The sequence below is a fragment of the Cydia splendana genome, chromosome 17, assembly GCF_910591565.1.
Source record: "Cydia splendana chromosome 17, ilCydSple1.2, whole genome shotgun sequence".
NCBI lineage: Eukaryota > Metazoa > Arthropoda > Insecta > Lepidoptera > Tortricidae > Cydia > Cydia splendana.
The window spans coordinates 10,590,091-10,616,069 of record NC_085976.1 but is presented as its reverse complement, the minus strand read 5'-3'; the positions used below and the strand labels follow the sequence as shown (position 1 = coordinate 10,616,069).

General features: G+C 40.7%; 2 protein-coding genes across 6 annotated transcripts; one reads left to right on the top strand and one right to left on the bottom strand.

Annotated features, from left to right (window-relative positions):
- The first annotated feature begins 333 nt into the window (after positions 1–333).
- Positions 334–2,235, top strand: LOC134798761 (small ribosomal subunit protein uS19). The gene is made up of 4 exons (XM_063771136.1): positions 334–473; positions 627–712; positions 939–1,161; positions 2,042–2,235. The coding sequence occupies exons 1-4, from the start codon at positions 465–467 to the stop codon at positions 2,165–2,167; spliced, it is 444 nt and encodes a 147-aa protein (XP_063627206.1). The 5' UTR covers positions 334–464; the 3' UTR covers positions 2,168–2,235.
- Positions 2,236–3,213: 978 nt separating this feature from the next.
- Positions 3,214–25,781, bottom strand: LOC134798760 (zinc finger RNA-binding protein). 5 transcript variants are annotated; one of them, XM_063771131.1, is made up of 20 exons: positions 25,627–25,781; positions 25,287–25,426; positions 24,549–24,730; positions 23,792–23,915; positions 22,876–22,969; positions 20,886–21,009; positions 20,326–20,581; positions 18,804–19,111; positions 18,360–18,479; positions 17,576–17,671; positions 13,318–13,506; positions 13,029–13,114; positions 7,523–7,742; positions 7,310–7,433; positions 6,378–6,472; positions 5,698–5,793; positions 5,145–5,297; positions 4,866–4,961; positions 4,498–4,606; positions 3,214–4,283 (listed from the first exon to the last, which is right to left on the bottom strand). In XM_063771131.1, exons 1-20 carry the CDS (start codon positions 25,677–25,679, stop codon positions 4,216–4,218), a joined length of 2,733 nt encoding a protein of 910 aa, XP_063627201.1. In that variant the 5' UTR covers positions 25,680–25,781; the 3' UTR covers positions 3,214–4,215. The 5 variants fall into 5 exon arrangements, with proteins under 5 accessions (XP_063627201.1, XP_063627204.1, XP_063627203.1 ...); XM_063771134.1 differs by having other exon boundaries at positions 18,804–19,015; XM_063771133.1 differs by having other exon boundaries at positions 22,876–22,933.
- Positions 25,782–25,979: the final 198 nt, after the last annotated feature.

Sequence of the window (25,979 nt, the reverse complement as noted above, 5' to 3'; positions counted from 1 at the left end):
TCCGCTGTGTAGTGTTTATCGATATATAACATGATTAAAATCGACTTTTCACATCCCTAAAAGAGCACACATATACGCTTTTACGCACACATACACAGCCTGGGCGCATCAAGAAAGGCAACACTTGATTTGAAGTCCACCTTGTCAACAGTATGGTTGTCCTTTTTTGACAAACGGTATTTTTAAAAGAGCGAGGAGAGAGAAATGATACTAGTTGCTGCGCCGTGAAAGAGAACAGAAAACGTTGGGCCCTTGAGTCAGTCACACTTATTTCTTCTTTCCTCCATCGATATCTATCGATGTGTCAAATAATCGCCATGGCTAGAAGCTTGAAACGTTTTTTGCTGAAGCTACAACAGCTTTAATTTTATAGCATAGCAACACTGGAAATTGTCATCTGTCAGATCAAGCTGTCAAACATCCTTTTCTCTCTTTTCGGTTTTCTGTGCTGTCAGATCGGAAACATGGCTGAGGTTAGCTTATAAATTCAAGACTAAAATCCGTTTTTGCTTTCACAATCGTGTTACCAAATGCGTTACTAAGTGCAGTGTATTCTCAGATGCAATAAACATATTAGTTTCAGTGGTTATTTCACGGAAGTGATCAACAATGTTTACGTTTTCCAGGTCGACGAAACTCTTAAGAAGAAGCGTACCTTCAGGAAGTTCACCTTCCGAGGGGTTGATCTCGATCAGCTTCTTGACATGCCCAAGTAAGAACACCCATAGAATTACATATATAGTAGTCTGAATCCGATCTACCTACCAAAACATGATTTATAAATTCGCCGCTGATGAGTGTCATATTCGTGGTGATTTTAAACAATATTCCCTGTTACTTTCTAAATGCAGAGGCTCCTATTAAAAAAAATGCTTTGTTGTACTTAAAATAGCATCATAATCATTTTTTAACCTAACCTCAAAATTATTGTTTTTTAGTGAGCAACTTATGGAGCTCATGCACGCCCGCGCCCGCAGGCGGTTCGCCCGCGGCCTGAAGCGCAAGCCGATGGCGCTGGTGAAGAAGCTGCGCCGCGCCAAGAAGGAGGCACCGCCCAATGAGAAGCCCGAGATTGTCAAGACACATCTGCGCAACATGATCATTGTTCCAGAAATGGTTGGCTCCATAGTTGGTATCTACAACGGCAAGACCTTCAACCAGGTAATATTCAATATTGTTTACATACCACCATTGACAAAGATAATGGTCGCATTTGTGATAATTGTAGAAGTTCCTAATATTTTTGATATTATTACCTTTACTTACCAGATTAAGCCCTCGTATGCTGGAGTGCGGATCCGCGTACGAGGAAAATAGAAAAAATAATGAATGAATGAAATTAATTTATTCCAGAATGTGAATCCATATGTGATTAAAACATTTAAAACTAATTACATAATAAAATATTATGATTAAATTAAATTAAATTAAAGACGTACACAAACACAACAATTAATTATAAGGACTGGAGTCTCGGGTCACCCCGACCCCGATACGACAGGCTCAATGCACCCGAGAGGTTAAGACGGATTTGTAGCAATCAATATACATTAAGTATTAACTCTGCTATCCCCATAAACCCTGGGGGGGTTTGTCTTATTGCAACTGAATAATATGTGCTAATCTCCAATCCCAATGTTGTTTGCTGCTGTAGTGCAATGAAAAACTGTCCTGCACAATTTTAATTTTTTCATCACACTTGCTTGAAAAATATCTTTCTTCATGCAGGTGTACTGAAGGGTAAAGGCCTATATTGTTCCCGCGGGAGTTATGCATTATGAAAAAAAAAGCTATAGCTCCCTAGGGAGATATAGCTTTTGATTGCATATTATATTGAGGTTGTTAATATGACTGTTATTTATACATCATAATTTCATAGAAGTTTGACGTTTAAAATAACACTTGCTGTATGTGTGCTATCAAAATCATCTTGGTCGAACGCCACCACTAAACTGTCTAAGATACAGCCAAACCAACCAACCAACAGCAAGCTCAGCCTTTTTGTGTATCATTTCATTAAAAATAAATCACTTATTTCCAGGTTGAAATCAAGCCCGAGATGATCGGCCACTACCTGGGCGAGTTCTCTGTCACATACAAGCCTGTCAAGCACGGTAGGCCCGGTATTGGTGCCACCCACAGCTCCCGATTCATCCCGCTCAAGTAGAGTGGCTCCCCTTTAGGTTAAGTGGAAAAAATGTACAAGGGATTACAATAAAGTATCTTTTGTACTAATATATGTTTTATTTTACAAAATGCAAGCTTTAGATGTACATAGTTGCTAAATTCAAAAACTACAAAATTTAACCCTTTCAACACTGAAAGCCAAAAGGTATACCTTTTTGTAAGGCAGTGAAAGTCCTCCAGTTAACGGAAAAGCCGAACAGGATTACTCCGATTGTCGAGAACAAGTAATGTTGTTGTTCCAGGAGTCAATTATGCTTGCTCCATAACGGATTTGCCAAATTCAGAGTGCTTTTATTTACCTTTTTTTCGAAAATTCATTAAGTTTCGAGTTATTTCTACTCAGAATCATGAGGACTATTGATTTAACCTTTTGGACGCCAATGACTTATATATATTCGTACCGCAGATCCAACGCCAGATTGATTAATCGGTCACAGACATGGATGTAAGTAAAAAGAGGTCATTGGTCACAGACCACAGAGCAACATGGACCTACGTGCATATGCATAGTATAGTTCAATTTCAGTTTTGACATTTCGGTGACGTGGCGTCAGTGGTGACAGCTTTTGTACTTAACATGGCGTCGAAAAAGTTGTCTAAAAAAAACAGTCGAAATCGCATTTTCACATACATTTTGTGTGGACCGTTACAAAACTGATACCCAATATTTGTATGAAAAACTGGGGACACTGGGGATATTAACGTCTGTTATGACAATAAGGATCCTGTAGGCCTGGAGACACTTGTGCCGCTCCTGTGCTAGACCTGCTGACTGACTTGACCATCTTTTCTGCTCTATACGGCACAACAGAGGTTCGTACAGTACCCGGCGATAAAGATTGCCATCAAGAATTTCGGCTTCGTAGTGTTCTCTTTCTCTCTCGTTGTCTCCAATATTCCCTTTAAGACCGATGTGCAATCTTTATCGCCGGGTACTGTACCCACGATTTTTGACCACCACACACATGACATGAATGAATTCGTGAAACTTTTGTGACCAATGGAAAGGTTGTAAATAATAACAAATTTTTAGTTTTCGTTTATTTATTGACAATAATTTCAAAATTACACAGCTCTCACGTAATAAAAATAAATTTAACTTAAGAAACAAACAAAGGTCCACAGTAAGTCCTGAGTAATCTATCTAATATTCTAATTAATTTTTGGGAACCTGAACATATCTAACCCACAAAGTATGTTATTAATAAATCAGTTTGTTTACACTCCCATTTCTGCCGGATCAAAAACTAAATCTGATTTGTATGCTGTCCGATTTTAAAGATCATGATTGGACATGACAAAATTCATCATTATCAGACAACATTATCTTATACCCAGACTGATCTCCCTATTCAAACATAGTAACAATTTGTCACTAATAATAATATTTCCTACATACTTGTAGATAAAATAGGGATATATTATATATATTTGAGAAATATACAACTTACAAACTAAATCTAGAAAATCATAATGTAAATAAAGAAACCAACATGCGATCTCGTCACAGAAGGAACTAAACGTCAAGTCAATACTGCATACTGCAACCTTAATAATAAGCACTCTGTCGCCCTCATCCGCTTGCGGCGGTCCAACTCCATCCCACGACGGCGCCGCGCGCCGCCGCCATCCTGTCTCGCATCCTCATACAGACTTACTACCTAATTACATTAATACGAGACTAAAATTCTATCTAATTTTAAAACACTACAAATATTTTGGGACTGCTATGTTATTTGTGTACTTTTTGGACAGATCTTCACTGAAATATATATCGAAAATAGTGTTACTGACAATTGGTTTAAAACGATATTCTAATCTGTATAATTTTTATCAGTTTACTTTGAATCAGATTATTTTTATTGCTATGTTAATGGTAGATCATACGACAAAGCGCGCTAGGTCGCAGTCAAGTCGGAATTATATAATATAGTAAAGATAGATAATGCACAAGGATGTTAGGTGCGTGTAATGTCGTATGAACTAGATAGAACATGTGTATGTCAGCAGCAACACGCGTCGTCGCGCTTACTTGGCGTTCGCGGCGGTTTCGGAGGCGTCCATTTTTTCTTCCGTCTTTACTACTTTGCCCTCACCTGAAAGAGATTAATAAAGTTTATAAATTGAAATAGATAGCATATTGCATTCAATAAGTGTACAGGGAACATATATTTTTTTTTGAGAGATATTGAATCTATACGTACAATTTAGTATTTATGTAGGCAGGCACATTGTTTTTAAAAGTGTACAGTTGTTACAAGACTGGTACTGGTAGTAGTGTGGTAACAGGTAGAAGTGGGAGTAACTAACCGTTGGGCTGGTCGGACTCGGCGTCGGTGTGAGAGCGCCTGCGCTTGCGCGGGAACTTCCACGGGCCCGCCGGGTGCTTCAGCTTGGGCAGCGGCTCCATGTCCAGCACCTGGATAATACAAAACACCAAGCTGAATAGAAGACCATTTGGTTACAAGTTGCTTCATTATCAAATCCTATACCATGCTTATAAGGTCCAAAGTGCGGACCTTAGTAATAGCACTGATGTTAAACTGGTTTAAACGAAGAAATTGTCGTCGTCAGTCTTGCTGGAACATTGTTACTTATTTCCACTTACACCAATATAACTAACCTAACCAAATGAACTATATTGACGGAAACAGGCGTTAATTTCTACTTTTATTTACCTTGTAAATCTGTCTAAAGGCGATCTGTCTAAGAAACTGTTGCGCCGAAGCGGTCAGGTCCTCACGCTTCTGCGCGGGCAGATTTCCGAGAGCATCCTGTAAACACAATCACATGATGCTATTAATACATTTCTCAGCATAGTTCGCCAATGTGGTAAGTGTCGCTCCCACAAGGCGCATGTAAGGTACTTGCAAAGGTTATATGCATCATGTAAATTTTTATGAGTAAATATTTTGGTGAATGAGGGTAAGTAGGTACTGTATCTTTATGTAACGCACCACTTGCTCCTTCTCGCAGGGGTCGCGCAGGCCGGGGCCGTGCTCGAGCAGCAGGCCGCCGGCGACCGCCTCCATGACGCGGCGCAGCGCCTCGCCCGGCGACAGCGCCGCGCCCGCCGACTGCATCACCCCCGACACCAGCAGCTCCATCGCCTAAGTGGGACCATTCACATACAGTTAAACTTAACCTTCTAGCAATGGGATAACTTTCTGGTAGACTGAATTAGTATATTACTAGCAATTAATGATTTAAAGCGATGCTGCTACTCCATTAAAATTAAACTGATTTTTTTTAAAACCCCAGGCTTTAGGCTCAGCTGAATCGACGCCGTACTACATACACAATACACATGTTGCGACGCGACAACAAATTCATCATTCTTGCGACCTACAGTCAGTATTGAGTTGTCCACCTATATTTTATTTCTAGTGCAACAAAAAAATAGTTATTAGAAAAAAAAACTACATAGCAAACTTATTCTTGGAGAGACCTAGGCACGACTGTTTGATAATAATAATACTCTAGCTAGGCATTGAAGAAAAATTGACTTACGTAGGGATTGAGCGGCGTCCAGTTGGGAATGCGACGGCAGAGGTCGCGCATTATGCGGATGATGATCACGCACGACTGCAGAGTCGCCGCCCTAGCCTACGCACAGAGAAAAGTCAGAGGCGTCCACACACCACATTATTTATTGCTCGCTCTAATGCACAAACAGAGCAATAAACGTGGCACAACTAACGAACTAAAGCTCAAACTGCGTTTCTTTGTTTCTATCACCTCCCATTTTCGGCTCAGTGCAATATCAACGGAAACGCAGCTTAATCGGCCGAGCACTTGTAGCCACATGTTCTAGGGAGTCGAATCAATCCATCGAGTTACTTTTGAGTAAAATTAAAATACTACATATCACAATAAAATAAAACAAACATGTGACTAAATAATAATACGTGCGCACTCCAAGCGAGCCACAAAATAGGTTTTATTAAATTTTTTGAATGGATCGAGTGAGGTCAATAATGGGTAAAAAATCCAATAAATTTTATAGGCCACAGAAATGATAGCATAACAAATGATTGTAACGGTGTTTAGGGAGCGACATCATTTGATGTGACGCACCATAGTCGACAGCGAGTCGGCATTCGAGTTATAATAGAATGAAAAAGAAAAGCTTTATTGGATAAATAGGGTAGTGGAGTGCGCACACGTTCAGTAAATGTGGGCGAATGTACCTGGAACCACTTGGCGTGCCGAAGGGCGGCCAACGCGTCCAAACACTTCTGCCGCGGTAGCACATCCTTGTCGTCTCGCTTTATGTCGCCACCCTCTAGCGACAACAACACAAAGGGTGTTTGACCATCAGAACATCGACGAAAACGGGGCAAACATGACACACTGCGCCTTCATCGATCGCGTTGGTCTTTCGAGGTGCGATCCACAGTGGATCACAGCCCGACACAAACGCTCTACTAACACTAACCATGACAGGGGACAGATATCATAACTCAACAATTAATCCATAAACTCGGAAAATAATAATCTATCATTATCTAAATTATGAATGGGTAAAATTACAACTTACACTATGAGTGCCCTAAAACAGTGGGTAGATGGAAATAGAAAAATAAAGATAATATATACTAGTATAAAATAAAGTATTACTATATAAAATGTTTGCTCCGTTTCAGTAGACAGAAATATACCACTGCGGAGACTGCGCACGTGATATATCATACGAGATGATCAAAAATCCTTTTCTTCTCGGCGCTTCTTATGCTATTCACACCTAAAAATAAGCTCAACACATTGCTCGGCGAGCCGAGCGGTAAACTTTGAACAAATTATCTTTTTTTTTCTATAAAAATCATGATCATCAACGTGTGCAAACAAAAATTTCGAATAATACATATATAATACAAAAATTATGTAGCGCATAGATAGTTTGTTCTTAGAGTTCGTCCTCGAATGTATGACGATTTCGACGACCAATTTCAACCGGCTAGGGGCGCGGTCGGCCGGGATCGTCAACGTCAATTGCCGGAGATGGGCGAGCGAGATAAGTATATTAAGTAAGATAAATTGGCAAGTGGATCGAGAGTAGAATAGCTGAGGGGGTGTGAAATTGGCGCAGTCGAAGATCGCGGCGGGACCTCGGGGGACTCACCTGTGGGCTCGCGCATCACGGCCGACGTGAGCGACACCAGCACGCTGCCGGTGCCGTCCGACACCTGCACGGCGCCCTCGGCCGGCAGCAGGTCCACCTTGTACTTGGGCTCGTCGCCGGGGCCCTGAGAACACACGAATGCACTCCCGTAAGGATAACGCTCTTCAATGGTGTAGGAGTGCGTAAAGGCAACGTAGAAGGTGTGAAGGTCACCTTCACTTTGGCGAGATGCGCGGGCAGGTCGTGCGCGACGCGCTTGAGCAGCGTGACGGTGGGGCGGTCGTGGCACAGCACGACGAGGCGCACGTCGCGGTCGCCCTTGAGCAGCAGCCCCTTGGCCAGCAGCCCCACGCGCATCACGCCCTTCAGCGCGCGCGCGCCCTCGCCGCCCGCCGCGCCGGCGCCGCCCTCGCCCTCGCCCAGGAACGAGAACCTGAATACCGAAACGACATTTTATTTCATCCTAGTTATCATTTTAATATGCTCTAGACCTGGAGAATAAAGTAAAATCATCTATGACGACCCCTATTGACTTAGCAATCAATTCCAAAATCTACGCCGGCCCGAGTACAATTTTCGTTAGTCTTGAAAAATACGATAAAATAACACTGATTTAAACTTTCATGATTATTAAACATTATCAAACTTTCTACGGTTTTTTTTTCTTTCGGCGGATCGCCATTTCTACAGTAGAAAAGTGCGGGAAGCCATTGAAATAAAAAAAACATTGCAATTTTAATTGGGACGAGGGTTTTAAGATCTCATCCACATGGAATCCAGTAATCAGTAAGCGGAAACGAATATCGACAGTCGATATATCGAATATCGTTAGTGTTGTATGTCGACAGAGTAACATCCCTAGTGCGCAAAACGTTCAAACTGATAAACAAGACCAAGTGCGGGTAGTTCGAAAAACTCGCGCGGCTAGAAGATGTTGATGTCAACTTGAACCAGTCTTCTCCGAGACAACGCCGTCCTCGAAACGTCGAAGGTAAATCTTAAAACTTAAATACGCGATTAAGTCCCGTTGTGCAGTTTGATAATAATTACGGTAAAATATTCTAAAATATTGGATACTTCTGTATATTTTTCTCACAATCGAAGTGAAAAAGTAGAATATATCGATCGAGCTACATTGGTAAATTGCATCCGATAAAATGGCTTGCCCTAGTTGCATAATCTACCTACTATTTATTCAGAATTTATTCCGTCCCGGTCTCGAAACCCGTCGCAAGTTCAATATTTCATATGTATGTAACATCCAACATGTTGAATATTACATATGATGAAGATGAGACCCAGATATTAGAAACATATCTCAAGTTGTCGAACTCCACTGAAAGATTTTTTGAAAATGGAAATATAAAATGAAGTGGCGGTCGCGGCTATCAATCAACGGCATTTCTTGACTCCAAGGCTCGATTACCAGTTAAATTTTCAGAAAACCTTTTCTTAACTATTTAACTGGTTATTAACACTTTCGCAACCAGACAAAATTTCAAACAATACCCCAGAAACCGACAGTACTCGCTAGTCGGGCAACGACGTGCAACTCAATGCCGCACGCCGCGAACCCGCTAGTCGGGCAAGCGGCGGACGCTCAGGGCTGTGCCAAGTAACTTTCGTATAAGTACGTGGATAAAATTAAATCTGCTGTCTCATCTGTTTAGGCTCCCCGTTTTGTTCTTCTCCTAATTCTAACTCCTATTGATACATACCCGTGTATGCAATTTCACGTAACCAACTAATAAGAATTTTTATTTTGTAATCGCATTAGGTAAAGTAAATAAAAATACAAAGTGAAGTAATAAAATATAATAATCAACTGTACCAACTTTTCGACCACATAATAATCAGAAGACTTTTCTTCTGTTAGTGGCAGTGGCAGCCCTGAGGTAGTGAAGATGCAATGCTTGCCCGCCTGTCTGGCACTTCGGCGTCGCATGTAGGTTTATAGCTCTTGCCCGACTAGCGGGTATGCCGGCATCTGAGTAAAGTTTACGAGTGCCCGAGAGTCGGGTACGCGGTGTCGAATGTGTTAACAATTAGCAACCACTCCCCTGCTTATAAAATAACACGGTTCGGTTACGCCAATGACTAATGATGAGTGAGAACGGTTGCGTTGTCAAGTACGGAACGAAACCGAAATAATCCGGTATTTTTCGGTGCATTCCAAACCCTGCTCGGCAAATTAAATGTCCCTTCTTTTTATGTGTAAATAATAATTTCAACTACAGTACAATCTAAATATCGACGACACTAACTACATTCTCCCAAACTACAACTACAATACATATGTATATAAATGTACTTTTCCTACTCTACATGTGACTCACTTGTTCTTCCTTTCAATACCATCATCTCCCATTTGATCTATCTCCATCTTTCTATCTTCCAGTTTAACTGGCCGCATTTTGAAGTTGCGACCTTGTTTACTGTGCCAATAGTGCAACAAAAAATAAATAAAAACAAGCATACTCGACTATGAAGGAAATGAGGAACTAGGTATTACATAAAATCTGTGCCTATTTAAAAACAAATAAAACAACCAGTGTTGCCAGATGGTCACAAAAGTCACATTTTTCGTGACTTTTCGCCTTCTCGTGTGACATGTGCGTGACTTACGATCTTGAGGCAATTTTTGTGACTTTTGAAGTTAGTCGAATTTTGGACAAGTTTAGTTCTGCAATTCGTATTATTTAGGAACCCAAGTTGACACTTGCACTGACACCTTGACGTTACATCCACCATCATCACAGAATAATTAATAGTACTACCGTACAGAAAGGAAACTTCCTACAAAAACGAATTTTGACAGCGGTTCAGGGTCGAATCATGCTGTCCCTTTCTAATATATGGCACTATCCCTTTCGGCTATTTAGGGTTGTCAAAAATCAAGTGATTATCTTATCTGTGGTCGTGCACGCAAAAGGAAGTCAAGTGGTGCCAACCCTAATAATTGCTCGGAGCAATGCTGAGCCGAGCGGAGCCGAGTTTGACCGAAGTCAGGAGTTTCGCACCCCTGCCATCATGTTTATTATAATAGTCGTGGCAAAATGAGACTTGTTACCTTGATATGACGGTGTCATTTAGTTTGATAGTAGTAGTTAATTTTTTTTAGTGTAATGATTCATTTCTTTTAGTCTGTATCTATACTAGTCATTGCACTGCATCAGTTATTTTGAGATTTTTGAGCGCTTAAAAAACATTACTGTGCTATTTTTATCCGGGGGTAAATTATTTACGCATATACTTTTTTATTTTCTTTTGATTAAGTTTAATGAATAACCGCAAGTTGAGTACGGTCTTGCAGTCGCGCGAGCGGTGAACAATGTAAACTGTGACTGGGTCCGGCTATTTCACGCTTCGCGCTTTTATTTATTTACCTGTGAAGTTAACAGTGTTTTATCCGAATTCGTTTACGATTCGATAGATAGGTAAGTAAACTTTGTTAGGGTTCCGTACCTCAAAAAAGGAAAAAACGGAACCCTTATAGGATCACTCGTGCGTCTGTCTGTCTGTCCGTCTGTTACAGCCTATTTTCTCGGAAACTACTGGAACAATTAAGTTGAAATTTGGTACACATATGTAAATTAGTGACCCAAATATGTTCATGTTTTTTTTATAATTTTAAAATATATAGGTTCAAGTTATTTAAGAAAATAGCCAAAAAATGACCATCCCCCCCCCCCTTAATCTCCGAAACTACTGGGTCTAAAATTTTGAATAAAATACACAAAATAGTTTTTTACCTATTGACTACGACTCACGCTTGACTTCACATTTATAATGTTTTCCTGTCATCTATATGTAAAGAACTATATTGTGTATTAGAAAAAAAAATATTTTTATGGTGGCTGCCCTACATTAAAGTGGGGATGATTTTTTTTCGCTTCCAGCCTATAGTGTGGGGTGTCGTTAGATATGTCTTTTAAAACGAATACGGGTCTTCACGAACCATTTTTTGATCAACTTAATATTTTCGGAAATAATCGATCTGAAAGAAAAAAAGTTTTGTTTTCCCCTTTAGTTCCCCTAACTTTTGAACCATGGGTCCAAAAAATATGAAAAAAAAACATAAAAAAAAAACATAAAAACATAGCATAGTAAAGACTTTCAAGGAAAAATATCTTTTTCTTTCCCTGTTCCCTTTATTTGGGGTCGGGCCTCCTCACTCTTCTGCGCCAAGCTACTCTGTTTTGGGTTGTCTCTTTTGACATCTGGAATAGTTTGAGGTCTTTGTCTACGTTTGACCATGGTCACCGGGAGGCGGCCTGGGCTCTTAATTTCAGATGTTGTTTGCCCGCTAAATGGGCACTTTAAATACTCGGTTTACTTCGGCTAACTCTAAGACCGTATGTTTCCAATGAATGCGTCCACGTTCAAGGAAAAATATAGCGAACCTAATCGATATAGCTGTTTTTGAGTTTTTGCAAATAGTCTATTTTGACAGACGGGTAACTACGGAACCCTACACTGAGCATGGCCCGACATTCTCTTGGCCGGTTTTTTTTATATTTTATCGACAGGTCGCTTAGCTTGCTTACTCTAAACTAATTTTTTTATTTATGATGAACAATTACGTAAAAACGAAGTTTTCTTAAATCGTCTATTTTTTATCTCTTATTTAACTTTAACAGCCTGAAGCTCCTAAAGTATTGATCGTTTTACTCTAAAAATAAACATAACCAAATTTGTAGGAAATTTTATGATAAAACTTTTGTCTGAAGTAATTATAATGCTATTGGTATCTTAGATATTCGAGATATGAGCAAAAATATGAAAAAGGTACCTTCAACCCCCCTGCACCCTCAGCACACCCCCTACCCTCAAGGGCTTTCAGTATGTTTATCTGGACACCATAAGGTATACCTGTACCAATTTTCAAAACTACACGAATTATTTCCGCAGATTTTTCTAATTTGCTTAGGTTATGGAAAAACTTTATTTTTTAACTTTCTCATTGATCCCCCAAAAGTAGCCCCCATGCTTAAAATTCATTTGTTTACGTTACATGACTTACATGTCCGTCTTTGGGTCACTAATTTACATATGTGTAATACCAAATTTCAACTTAATTGGTCCAGTAGTTTCCGTCAAAATAGGCTGTGACATACGGACAGACAGACAGACAGACGCACGAGTGATCCTATAAGGGTTCCGTTTTATCCTTTTGAGGAACGGAACCCTAAAAAATCATATATAAGGTTAGTAGATTTTTTGTGAAATGTATTATTTTCTGAATTTCTTCTAACAAAATCGATTTACCTACAATAATATAAAAATGTGACTTGGGCAGCAAAAACGTGACTTTTAGGGAAACGAAACGTAACTTATGACTCCAGAGCCCTGGCAACACTGAAAACAACGAATAAAGTAAAAATTAATGAACCCGCACAGCTGTAAGTGACAGCAGGAGTCTTGCAGCATACAAGAAAATTAACCTTATTTTTGTAAGTAACAAGTACTTTTATTTAAATCAAGATTCTCGCTGCCACTCTAAAATTCTGTACTAACAAGAACAGTCGCCACCAGATATAACGGAGCGGGCAAAGTATCTATTATCCAAACCTTAAAATGCTTGTTCGGATATTTTGGAGCACCTTGGGCGCTCTGATATATCTGATGACGACTCTACATGTCACATTTTGTTGTAAAATTCCTCACCAACGGGATAAAAAAACTCGGAATCATCTATCGCAAAAAGGTGTATACTTACAGTTGGTTGTCGCGGCCATCTTCCTTGCCATCTTTATTCTCATCTTTCTTGTCCTCGGTCTTGACAGCCGCTTTGGCAGCACCAGCCTGTTATGAAAATAATGTTGGGTTTTAAACTAGTCACTTTTGGTAGAGTAGCTTTCGGGGTTGATTTTTGCCATTTGATTTGGATGATTCATATGCTGGATGAGGATTTTTTATCGTGCTCCTTCAGCCTCGGTGTTTAATCGGAGACCACCTACACAATCTTCGGTGAAATTCAGTATGTGTAATAGTGAGTTAAGGCTTACCTTAGGCTTGGCCTGGTCGGCGAGCGCGTCGGAGAGCGACTTGAGCGCGCGCTCGGTGTGGGACACGAGGCGCTGCGTGTCGGCCAGCTGCTGCTCGCCGGGGTAGATCTCCGCGTGCTTGGCCACCACGTGCCGGTCGTCCGAGGTCTCCGGCCGCCGGCCCACGGACCCGTAGCCCATGCCCATACCCTGCCAGAGATAACAGCCGATAAGTCAGGTTAAACTAGCCAGTCCACCAACCAGAGTTATGGATGATAATCTAAACTAAATCATCTACACACAAATCGTGTTAGAGTCGGTCCAAATTAACTTTGCAATAACTTGGTAACAAACAGCGTCAAGGCTCATGCCGCCCACCATACAAAATTATAGCTAAGAAAGTGTGAATCGATCTAGTTGTATTTTTAATCTGGTTGGATTTAATTTGATCGAAAATTTTACGAAACAAAAACGCTACTCTATATTAATGAAGGTGGCAATTCCATTGAAACATCGTAATGTACAGTCACCTGCAATATTATGTTACACAACGAAGGCCGCAAAATTATCTGACACGATCTTATTAGTAGAGTCATAAGAGCGTGTCATATATTTTTGCAGCCTTCAAAGAGTAACATATTATTGCAGGTGACTGTACATTGAGCGGAACGAGGATAGGGGTGCCACCATATACATACATTTCCTAAAGATATGGCGTAACACCACGCTGCAGTGTGGGATTTTCGATCAGTTTTGACTATCTTCATTTTTTTTAATTCATCGCATTAACCTCATCAAATTAATGCTCAAAGTGAAGCTTCAAAATTTTTATCATGCATAGTTTTGGAGATAATCAAAAACCCGAGAAAAGTCCATAGAAATCTAAGAAACGTAATTTCTCATTTTATGTTCACCTTTTTTAATTATTCTAATTTATATCTATTAGGGATGTTTTGAAGTATTCATTTCATCAAAAAAAAAGTATGATCCAGAATGGCGATATACAGGGTGGAAAGGCACGACGATCCTTCCCGGAAGTATTAGGTCGTTTAAGTGATACAGAGACTATTGGTAATGGTAAGAATCGTTAATTGAGTAAAAAATAAAAATTGCAAAAATACTACTTTTTAACTGTACTTTTTTCCGATCGTTGACAGTATCGCAATGATGTATGAATGACGCATAAATGTCAAATAAATCAAATGCATGCAAAAATATTACAAACAATTTTATTACTTTCTTAGATAATTACTTTTTTCCAATATTTAATACTATCTTCTTTTCACATACGGTGTTCAAATGTACCTCCGTGTATTACAACGCCGCCGCAGCCCGTACCCGAGTATGTCGATGCATATGCGATATAGTGTATGCTCTTCGTCATTTATCCTCCGCAGAAAGCACCAATTAGCCTTTGTCTCATTTCGTCCGCAGTTTCACATTCCGTTTGGTTTGGTACACCATATCTTTTACACAGCCCCACAAATTTAAATAGCCACGAGCATCTAACATTTTTATTTGAAGAATATGACATTCAATAAGTATAGTTCAATGAAAATTTAATTTCAAACATCAGACGTCTTGTCTATTTCCTACCACGCAAGAAGGTTTGTTAGTTTGGTATTGAAGAAGTATTTATTCTTGATTTATTCTTAGTATTTAATTTTTGCAAGTTCATTTGGTGCAACTAACACAACCTACTTGTTATTTTTAATTATTTTAGATAGTTTCCAATTATTCGAAAATAATTTTGTGAAACGTGTTAAGAAACTAAAACCTTTTTATCAGTCAAGGAAACCAGAGATATTTATAAGACGATTGCGTACTTTTGAGTGGTTGTCAATGTCACCATTTGAACTGTCGTTGTAAACAATGTTGTGGTTAGTATTATTAATATTAAGGAATAACATAACTATTTCATTCAAGTATTGAACAAGTGGAACCACTAAGAAAGCGAAAATCCTGCAATGATTCTTACCGTGCTGTAAGCAGACCTAAAAATGGTTAGATGGCAACAAATTAGCATAATTTCCTGTCGAATACTGATTGTTTACAAGTAAGTTCATTGACCCTGTCACCTGTTAGGGTTAGAACAAAGTAGTTTTTTGCGTGGATGTTTAAAAGGTCATAATTTAGAAACGGTTGCCCATATTAACATAGTTTCTATGGAGAAAATATAGAGCTTAGGCTAAACTATCTCCCATTTCCGGAAAGGATCGTCGTGCCTTTCCACCCTGTATATATTTTTTAACGTATTGAAAAATATTTTTTTTTCTGGATAATCCTACAATTCTAGCATTTTATTTCTAAATAAAACGGTTATGCTACGAGAGGCAGTACTTACTGAAAAAAAAAAAATTAACGAAAATAACGGAGGATTGAGATATGTATTTTTTTAATATTTGGGTCAGGGCTGTCACCTTTATCTCCGATGGTGTACCTACATAGTTAAAATGTCTGTAAATCCAAATGAAACACAAGCGGCCGTAACTGAAAACCGTAGTAACACAATAAAATATTTATTGTTTTAATAATTAAGCATTTATTTGGTACATCAAGTATTTAGATTGTTTAGTGTGTTTTTGTTGTTGTTTGAGTTTAGAGTGTTTTGTTGTTAAGTTTGCCTGAAAAGCATTAACTCTATAGTAGAACGAACGGCCACATGAGCACTGTGATATATCTCTGATGAAGAATATCATGTGGTATTGGGAAGGGGTCCGCCCTCGTCAAGCAAATGCTGAAACCCAATACTTATACTATACATGATATCTGGATGAGCGAGGTTGGGGCGTCATGGTGCCGGTAAAGACCAATGACGCTGCAAGAGCTGACCCATTCTGCTGGGGGATGTCCTTCCGGGCCTCGACCGGAGGACTTAATGCGAGAGAGGCAAGAGGGCGCCAACCCTCTTGTTGGTCACCGAGTGGCAAATGCGGATTACTCTTCACCCTCCAGAAGTATCTTGAGACGGCAACGCGACTTGAGGTTTACAAATCGTTGATTGTGGCAGCAAAGTCGTATGTATCAAAAACAAGGCCGACAGATATCCATATCACAGAGCGAATCGGTGTCATTTTAAATTTCCTGTACCCTAAGGGGATTCCGGAGAAAATTTATCTACACAATGAAGAATTTAAAAAAAGGTTATCAAGTTCACACGTCTGTGAAAAACGTTACACAAACATGTCATGGTTTTGTCAAAAGCAGCAAGATTGAAGAAGGAATTCTTATTCATTTGGATGATGATGATAATGATGATGAATTATGACGATTCTCAATAAAAAGTTAAATTCAAAATTTTCTTTGTCAAAAACTATACCTATTGAAGTATTATTTCTTAAAGTCAAACTTGACAACCCTATTTCCATAGAAATCGGAAAAAACTTAGAAATGTTATAAATCCTAAATCCCACAAGATTAGCTTTTGAAAATTTGAGGAATTACAGTTTACCTTATTTTAAATACACCTTATAAAAAATAAAATTGGAAAATATATCAGAAATAAAAAAAAATGTTAAAAAACTTAGCATCTTATAACTTTTAATTTAATGGCACTAAGATGCTGATTTTTTGAACAATTATTGAGTATCTCTCACTTAAATTCAGTAATAAAACTTGGAGCCATATTGACAATACTTTAGGAAATAAACCAATAAACATGATTTCTTAAGGTCATTGACCTAATCTACAAAAAAAATATTTTACGAAAATTTAGCAAGATAATCACACTGGAGTTTTACAGTGGGATGTAAGATATTATAATGCTAATAATAAAAATATAAAACGATGGTGGTCAAAATCCCACACTGGGCGCTGCGCTCAAAAACCCGCATTGCTGACATAGGCGAGAAAACCGCTAGGCTCAAATGGGACTGGGCCGGTCACGTCTACCGCATGTATCCGGAAGGTGGGCTAGCTTAGGCACCAAGTGGATGCCGGTAGAGGGACGTGGCCGCGGTAGGCCCAAACGGAGATGGCGAGATGACCTGGACAGCTTCCTGAACAACTGGCCGGAGGAAGCACCAAATCAGGAGTCGTGGAAATTAAGGGGAGAGGCCTTTGCCCAGCAGTGGGACACTCAAATAGGCTAGGAAAAAAAAAATGGCGTTTCACACTTTATCGCTGAAAAGTAAGTGTAAAGTTAGCTTAGACGACCTGTCACGGTCCGCGGGAATTATAGAATGGTCTAGCCTCAGCAATTCAGTTACTTCATTATAAAGTGATAAATAAGGTGTTGAAGTTCATGAAGTGCTGAGAGTAGGTGGGTGTGGTGAAGTACCGGGTGGTGGTGGTGCAGCGGCGGCGGCACGGGGCCGCGCGGCCACCACGGCTCCATGCCGCCCTCCCAGTACGCGCGCTCGTCTTCCTCCATGCCCTGCACATAACAACAACGGGTGAGCGGCCGTGAACGAAAGTCCGAGTGTCGCACTGACGGAATCACCACACTTCCGAAACCGAATGTGCCGAACGTCAACTTTCCGATCGCTACAATGTTGGATATTCGCTTGATGTATTCCAATTATTTTCAAATGGTATTGGTAGTATTCAAGTTCGGAGATAATTTATGTCATCGACTCGAGTCGATCCCGCGTCGATAAGTGTGGTGATTCTAGCCCGCCCCAGGTTCGATTCTATAGAAATACTTTAAACCATAGATCAGATTATATTAAAGTGTATTTGAATTTTGACCAACATCAAAAACACTGAAACTATGCTTTTGTATAAAATTTAAATTATAGTAGATCAGATTTAAATTTTGAAAAATGTTGCACAGCATCTAATGTATCATACCCTCTGCCAGTTTTGAAGAAGTCTCAAAAGGTTATTATCAGTTTGTATACTATCATATTATGCTCTCACCACACTACATGTAATAAAAGTGAAACTTAATTTTTTTTTGGGTTTGGACTACACAACTCGACATCGACATCAACCGACAATGATCGCATTTCGTGCTACTATGCGACACTTTATCCGATCCAATTTTGGCAGGATGCACTTGATGGCTTTCAGCAGATTGAGTAGAGTGGTGCGACCCTGTTACGTTGTCAGGCAGTACTTACGTCATGCATGCGGCGGCGCGCCCACAGCTCGTCGCGGACCAGCATGCGCTGAGCCTTGGCCTCGGCCAGCTTGCGCTGGTGCATGGATGGCTTCACCTTCACCTCCAGGTCGGGTTGCACCTGCAAATAATCAAAATATAAACACATGGTTTGTAAGTGAAGTACCTATGATAAAAGAGTTTGTGATCTGACACTGTCCTTTAGAATATGTTATAATGAACTACTTGACCATCCTCATTATGCTATTGTAATCATCCAACGCTCGGATCTCTTGGCAGCTCCAAGTAGCCGCCAGGCTCGACAAGCATCTCAAACCTTTTACTAAATAATCACTGGATGGGATTCATTACTGTAGTAGATCAGTGGTTTTGTGAATTTGTTACATTTTAACACGGGCAACATTAAAAAGCTTGAACCTAGCCTCAAAAGTCTGTGATGGCATACCTTCTTCTTGTACTGCAGACGATGGCGGCGGCCCTTCATGTGCATCTCCTTGGCGTTGGGGTCGTTAAACTTGCAGTCGCACAGCTTGCAGTTGAAGGACAGCGCCTTGCCGTCGTCGCCGCGCAGCTCCTCGATGTAGTCCTGCCCCACGGGCTGCACCTCCGGCTCGTCCGCGCCATCGTCGTCCTTGTCCGAGTCCTTGTCTTTGTCTCCTTGGATGGATTTTTGCGGATTGGTGCCGGCCACCGTGCTAAGTCCTCCGGAAGCCACGAACGCGATCTTGGGCGTTCCGGCGACCGTCTTTTTGGCTGATAGATCGGAAATGTCAAATTTTCTCTTAGAGAGCGAGCGCTCGGCGTCGGCTCGACGGCCCCGATTCGGGAGCGAGCGACTGACGTTCTCTAAAGTACTTTACTTGGCCAGTTGTTTACAATAAATAGGGGTAACATTTATACATGTTGGGCCTTTTCTACAGTTTTAAGAAATTCAATTTTGATTACATGGTATTTCAATTTGATCAGTTAGTGGTGCCGAATAGACGTTTACGGTATAAAAAAGGCCCATAATAACTCACACTCCATATCTGTACCGAGTGTCGATCGTTACGCATACTTTTTTGCATTGTAAGAGAAAATTTGACTAGAAAATCAATCTAACTGCCGACTGTTCGCGCGTGGATACAGATATGACATTGTGGCTTCGAGAGGATTTAGCACAGATGCAAGACAGACAAATATGTTCTCCATCCGACCGTGTATAGTCTCTGGAGATCATATCTGAATTTCATCCATAACAATTATAAATGATGGACGCAATAATCAGTTACATAGTGCAAAATGCAATAAGAAAACCTATAATTTTGAAAAAGCCGTAATATAGGATGACCAAATGACGGTGAAGCATGTTTACGACCTTTTCCGGAAACTAAGTCAAAATCAAGAGATTTAAAGCACACATGTGATAAAATCATAGACTACCAAAACGTAAGTTATATTATTAGTGCTCCAAAAAAAATCGAGCCGTCAAAATTGCATTTTGACAGTGGAGTTTTTTAGTCAGGGGCCGATTGATTTATAAAACCGAAACATAAGTGGAACAAACGTCACTGTCACTACGCCATAAAGTGAAACTACTTTTTATGGAAATCATTTTTATCAATGTCATTCGACTAAATTAGTGTAATATGGCAAGTGGATGAATGAGGTTCAATAAGTAAATCACTCAGATACAGAGAGACAAATTAGGGCTCTTACCCACTGAACATCTTGTTTTTTGCGTAGGATAGGTACGGTTTTCTGCAGAATTCCGTTTTAGTAGGACCCGCAAAAATTGATGTTCAGTGGGAAAGAGCCTTCAGTCGTCAAAGACCTTTCAACGAAACTAAGGTGTTTCCAATGAATATTATGTTAATTTTGGTGGATTACATTTTTAAACAGGGACTACAGCTTGGCAAGGCTGTATTAGTATGTGGGTGACGTGGTCTGGCGGTGCGGTGGGGGGTGGGGGTGAGGTAGACACTAACCTCCTCCCAGCTTGGTGGGCTCGGTGGAGGGGATGGGCTTGCCGAGCATGGTGTGCAGCTTGACGACCTTCTGGTGCTTGATGCCGCGCACGTGCGCCGCGTAGGCGTCGGCGCCGGTGCAGGTGACGTCGCACAGCTCGCAGCGCAGCGCCGAGCCCCCCGCCGCGCGCCCCGCCGCCGCCGCGCCCGCCGCCGCCAGCTTCACCGCCGCCTCCTTCTTCTTGTGCTTCTGCCCCTCCAGGTGCTCCTTGTACGTCTGTGGTGTGCGACATAAAACAATAACACGCGTGGTAGAGGCCTACATGCTTGGCGAGCGTAGGTGTATCACATACGTTCACAGTGGAACCGGTAGGATAAATATTTGCGCGCACTGTACTTGTGCTAACGCCGATTTCGAACCGATCTAATTAAATTAATAGGATTAGGTAAGGACATTACGAACGATCGAACAACGGCAGTTCCCATCCCAGAATGTATCAGATAATCCATTGAGTAAATTTAGATTTTAACAAATATATTCCAGGCTGTTTGGTGCAGGATCCAGAGAAATGAGGAATTACCTGGGGTCCAGCGCACGAGATACGGCACACATCGCAATAATGCAGCTGCTGCGCCTTTGGAGGCGGCTTAGGGCGCCGGGCCTGACCCGCGCCTACTCCGCTCTTGTTGTAATTCTTCCACCCGCTAAACAACACATTTAATAGTACATTACTGCAGACGCCGGGAAAGAAGGGCTTGCCGGGTGAGTAGGTATAGACGGCCGACCGTAGGGAGGCCGGATAGTGATACGACGCCGGTAAGACTAGGCATGTATAGTGCTTTTCTCAAACATGCAATGAAATAATAATAAAAATTGATGATTATGATGATGATTGTTTCATGTCCTAATGTGGAAGGTTGTTCAGTGCGTGTGATTCTGAAGGGGAACGAAAATTTTATTATTTTTGCGCTACGACGCACGGTTTAGGAGATACAGCATTATAAAGTGTTTTTTTTTACGACAGATGGGCCAAAATAGCCACTAGCTGGCATCCCCAGGGTAGTCGAGGCAGAGGCAGACCGAGAAAGAGATGGCGGGACGACCTGGATGCATTCCAGCGGGATTGGCGGGATCTTGCTCAGCACAGGGAGGACTGGAAAGGGAGAGGGGAGGCCTTTGCCCAGCAGTGGGACACACACATGGGCTAGTAAAAAAAAAATATTAATTAGGGGTTTCCTACAGAGGAACGAACATTTTATTATTTTTGCGCTACGACGCACGGTTTAGGAGATACAACCCTAGAAACATTTTTCTTTCTTTTTTTTCTTCTTTTTCGTGTTTTTAAAATATTACTTGTGGGTTTTGAAAGGGGAACGAAAATTTGATTATTTTTGCGCTACGACGCACGGTTTAGGAGATACAGCCCTATAAAGATGAAAAATAAAGAAATCGTACCATAAACCAAATACTGCCTATAGTTTTTTTTTAAAGTGGTAACACACTTTCTCGCTCTCACTTATGGGTGCGACGCTCCAAGGTCGCGGTGCGGTGCGATAGTGTGTTACCACTTTAATGGCTGAATGCCACGATGGTGTGTCACAAATATCTGTGAATATAAAGAAAATAAAAAAAAAGTTACTTCCCGGCCTAGGCCTTCAATTTTGTATGAAATTCCTTTATACTCGGTTTAGACTCTCGCGCGAGCCACGAGAGGAGCCGCGAGCCGCGCCACGAGACGCGAGTGTGAACGGTAGGCTCGTGACTCGTCTCGCAGCTCGGCTCGCGCTCGCCTGGCTCGCGTGGAGGAGCGGTTTTTTGGGCACGAGTCAAAGGGGCTCGCGCGGGACGCGCGCTTGCGTTCACACTCGCGTTCGACTTGTCATTCGATTATAAACCTTATGCCGTGCCGTTAGTGTTTAAAATATATTAGCTCGACGAGCTTACGCGCCATGAGACGAGCCTCGAGCCGAGCCACGAGGTGAGAGTGTAATTATTAGCTCGACGGGCTCATGCGCTCACGGCCACTCGAGGCGAGCCACGAGACGCGCTGCGAGACGAGCCGCGAGCCGAGAGTCTAAACCGGCTATTACAGTTCTCTCGAGTTGCTCCGCCCGAAACGTGATACTTCGAAGCCTGTTATAACGCCCGGAGCGACGACATTTCATTGCATGTTTGAGAAAAATAAGTTGCTATCTTTGTAAATAATAACAGTGGGTAAAAACTGATTCAATTTATTTATAAAGTTAAGATGTTGAAGTTTTATTTTAATGAAAATTTAACAATTACAATATTGTAAGTACCTTATTCTAATGTTGCGCCAAACTGTGAAGCAGTTTGTTGTTGGCGGAATAAGTAGTAGTAGAAAAATATATGTCCAGTAAATCTGAGTGAGCTGCTTTGCTAAGATCACCTAATAAACTTGTAGCAGATTTAGGCACCTAAGTTTACTGTTTGAGGGATGGCCGAACTCAAAGGTGTATTCAAGCATGAAAAAATAACCTAAGCAAGATTGCTCACTCAGTCTTAACTTGGCTATTGGATATCAATAAAATAGTGTTTATTTCACTCACCCGCCGCCTCCAGTTTTGTTCTGCTGGGCCACGTACATGGTAGCGGCGTTGTAGAGAGCTGTATCATAAGCAGAGGTGCCCCTGTTAGCCGTCTCTACAACAACCGCAACGCACACATAGTCACTGACGGGTCAAGCCATGCCGTGCTAGCGTCTACCATGGACTCAAGGGATGTTTAGGGAAACAAATTAATGAACTATTATAAGGAATATATGAAGAACAACTCTTTCTAAGAAGATGGTTAGTAGATTGCCACATATTTGAACATAATATAGGCACCTTGAGTTCACCATGGCAGAAGGAAGATTATTAGAAATAAAGGACTAAATTAAACTAATGAAATTTTATGTAAAATAATTCTCTACAAAATATTATGAGCAGGAAAAATTTAAGGTTAAAGGATGTAACTAAATGGCTAAATAACAAATAGGTACAAATAATGGAGCAAACCAAATATTCCATGTTATGTCTGACTATGATGGTGTGCATTGTGGTTGTTACAATATTATATGTACTCTATAAATATCATATAACTATAATGAATAACAAGAGTAGCACAGGTGTTATAGTAATATATAATACATTAGCTATGTAACAATTAATATTTAATAAATATTGGATCGGATCAGACAATAAATTAATGATGTATTGAAAACATACCATTATTTAATAACTATCATTACTAAATGAGCTATAAGTCTGCTAAGAAACTAGTCACTCTAATGTTCATAAGTAAAACAAATAAATGTGGTAAAAATATGAGTTTGTCCATTCATTTTCTTTTTTCAGTTTGACCATATTATAACTTTGTAACTCTCTTGACTATCTTGCATTTACTACAGATTTGGTACCATTTATATGTTTCAGACTCAGTCCATGTAGACTATGTAAAATAATTAGTTGTGGTGGTACTTACGTTTAGGAGTCTGAGCGGCGGGCTGCGTGTAGGGCTGCGTGGGGTAGGAGGTGGCGGGCGTGGAGGACGAGTACACGGAGCCGTAGGGCTTCGCGCCCGCCGCGCCCGTGCCGCGCGCCCCGCCCTGCGGCCACGCCAAATGGCCACACACACGTTACGTATAATTAATGTTGCAAAACAAAAAATAACCAAATAAACAATAACCATTGCTGGAACTGGTGTATTTGCTAATGCTTATCATAGGCAGTAAACCATTTTTTCTTTCATAAGATTTTTTGCCTGTGGTGAACACCAACATAATCAGGTCTGATTTAAAATTAAATAAACAAAAATTGGATAGTAAATAAAGCAATAAGGAGTAACACAATAAAATTCTACTTTCAGTTGCTGAGAATCAATTCTCTACCTAGTATTTTATTCATAGCTCTCATGTAGCCTTGTTGTGTTACATTTAGCCCACTATTCATCCCTGTAAAATGACAACATCATATAATAGCAACTGTATAGCAGGTCTTTGCCGACGTTGCAATTTATAGACTCCAAAGAGGTTTGCGTTGCCTTAAGCTCTCACATAGCAACTCTTACACTCACGGTTGTACATAGGTACAATAGAACAAGTCTGTAATGAGCTTTTGGAGCACTAGCAACTTCAATCAACAGGGGCCTATTTTATATACAAAATCAGTATTAGCTTGTATTTTATTCATTTTATACGACAAGTCTCTGAAAGATAAATGATGTCATGTGGCAGTCTTACCTGTGCGTAAGTGGCCTGCGTGGAATAGGTGGGCTTGGCAGCCGAGGTGTCGTACGTGGGCTGGGGCTGCGGCGGCGCGGCCGTGGGGTAGGCAGCGGCGGCCTGCTGGTAGTACGCACTCTTGCTGGCGTCGTAGGCCGACGCTGCCGCCGCGGCAGCGTGAGCGTGCGCGTGAGCCGCTGCTGACCATACCATGTGTTATTGTAGAACAATAATAATCAATGTTGGTAATAGAATAGGCTGCAATTAGGTCAGCTGCCTACCTACCTATTTCTACCACCTGCTAACTTTGACCTACTGATTAATTAAATCATCTGATAATCCAAATTAGTTACAGTAGTTACATTTTGTAGCAACAATAGAACGGTAATTATTCTCAATTAGTTCTGCATAAGCTATGCATTGAGTATGGTACAATATTTCATACATACAGGTAGTTTAAGGTATTATTTGTTACTTATTCCACAATGAATCATAACTTCATAACGTTATCAGGGCCAATTGACGATTTTAATCACGAAATTATACACGAACGTCAAACCGTGCGGATCGGCCCGGTCTTTAACACATGTGAAATACCGCAGTTACAGTATTGATTGGTTATTACCTACCGGAAAAAAAGTTTCATTGATTGTTTAAAATTGGCTTCAGAATTGCACCCATACACTTTATAAACAAACATCACAACAACGTGAAATCAGAGTTTTTAACGATTTTAGTAAATTAAATTGCACCAACCTTGTGTAGCGGCCGCTGCCTGGTATGCCGTGTCGTATCCTGTAGCAGCAGCGCGTTGGGTCCCGTACGTCGCGGCGGTCGCAGCCGGGGCTACAGCGTACCCTGTCTGGCCCCCGTAAGCCGCTCCAGCAGTCGCAGCACTAAAATCACATCATCAAAACTTCACAAAACTGAACACTCACGTATCCTAGAAAAGCCCCACGATCAATACATACGAGACGCCATTTTGATTGGAAACATGAGCGAGCACAAGGCCGCCCATCAATCAAATAGATCTCAAACCTAGCTTAATTTCACACTTGATCTAATTTATTAATGTTAAATACACTATTATACATACCCGTACTGTGTTCCGCCGTGAGTAAAACCAAAATAATTATTTGCTGCCATCATTTACCAATTCTCCGCGTTGAAACAACAGACGCGTCAAGACGGAAAAGACCGGCAAGACGACGTAAGTTTTGTCTTTGACAAATATGGCGGCCAATTTGCCACAGACAACAACAAACGGATGCGTTCAGAATTCAAATATACAATTTTACCATTTTATGTAAAATTACTAATGTTAAATAAATAAAAGAAAAGAGGGCTTTATATAACCCAAGAAACGGAACCATTTTAGAAAAATAATTATCGTAGTAAGTATCGTAGTTGGCAGTAGGATGTCTTAATCGGGAGCAAAGAATATAATTG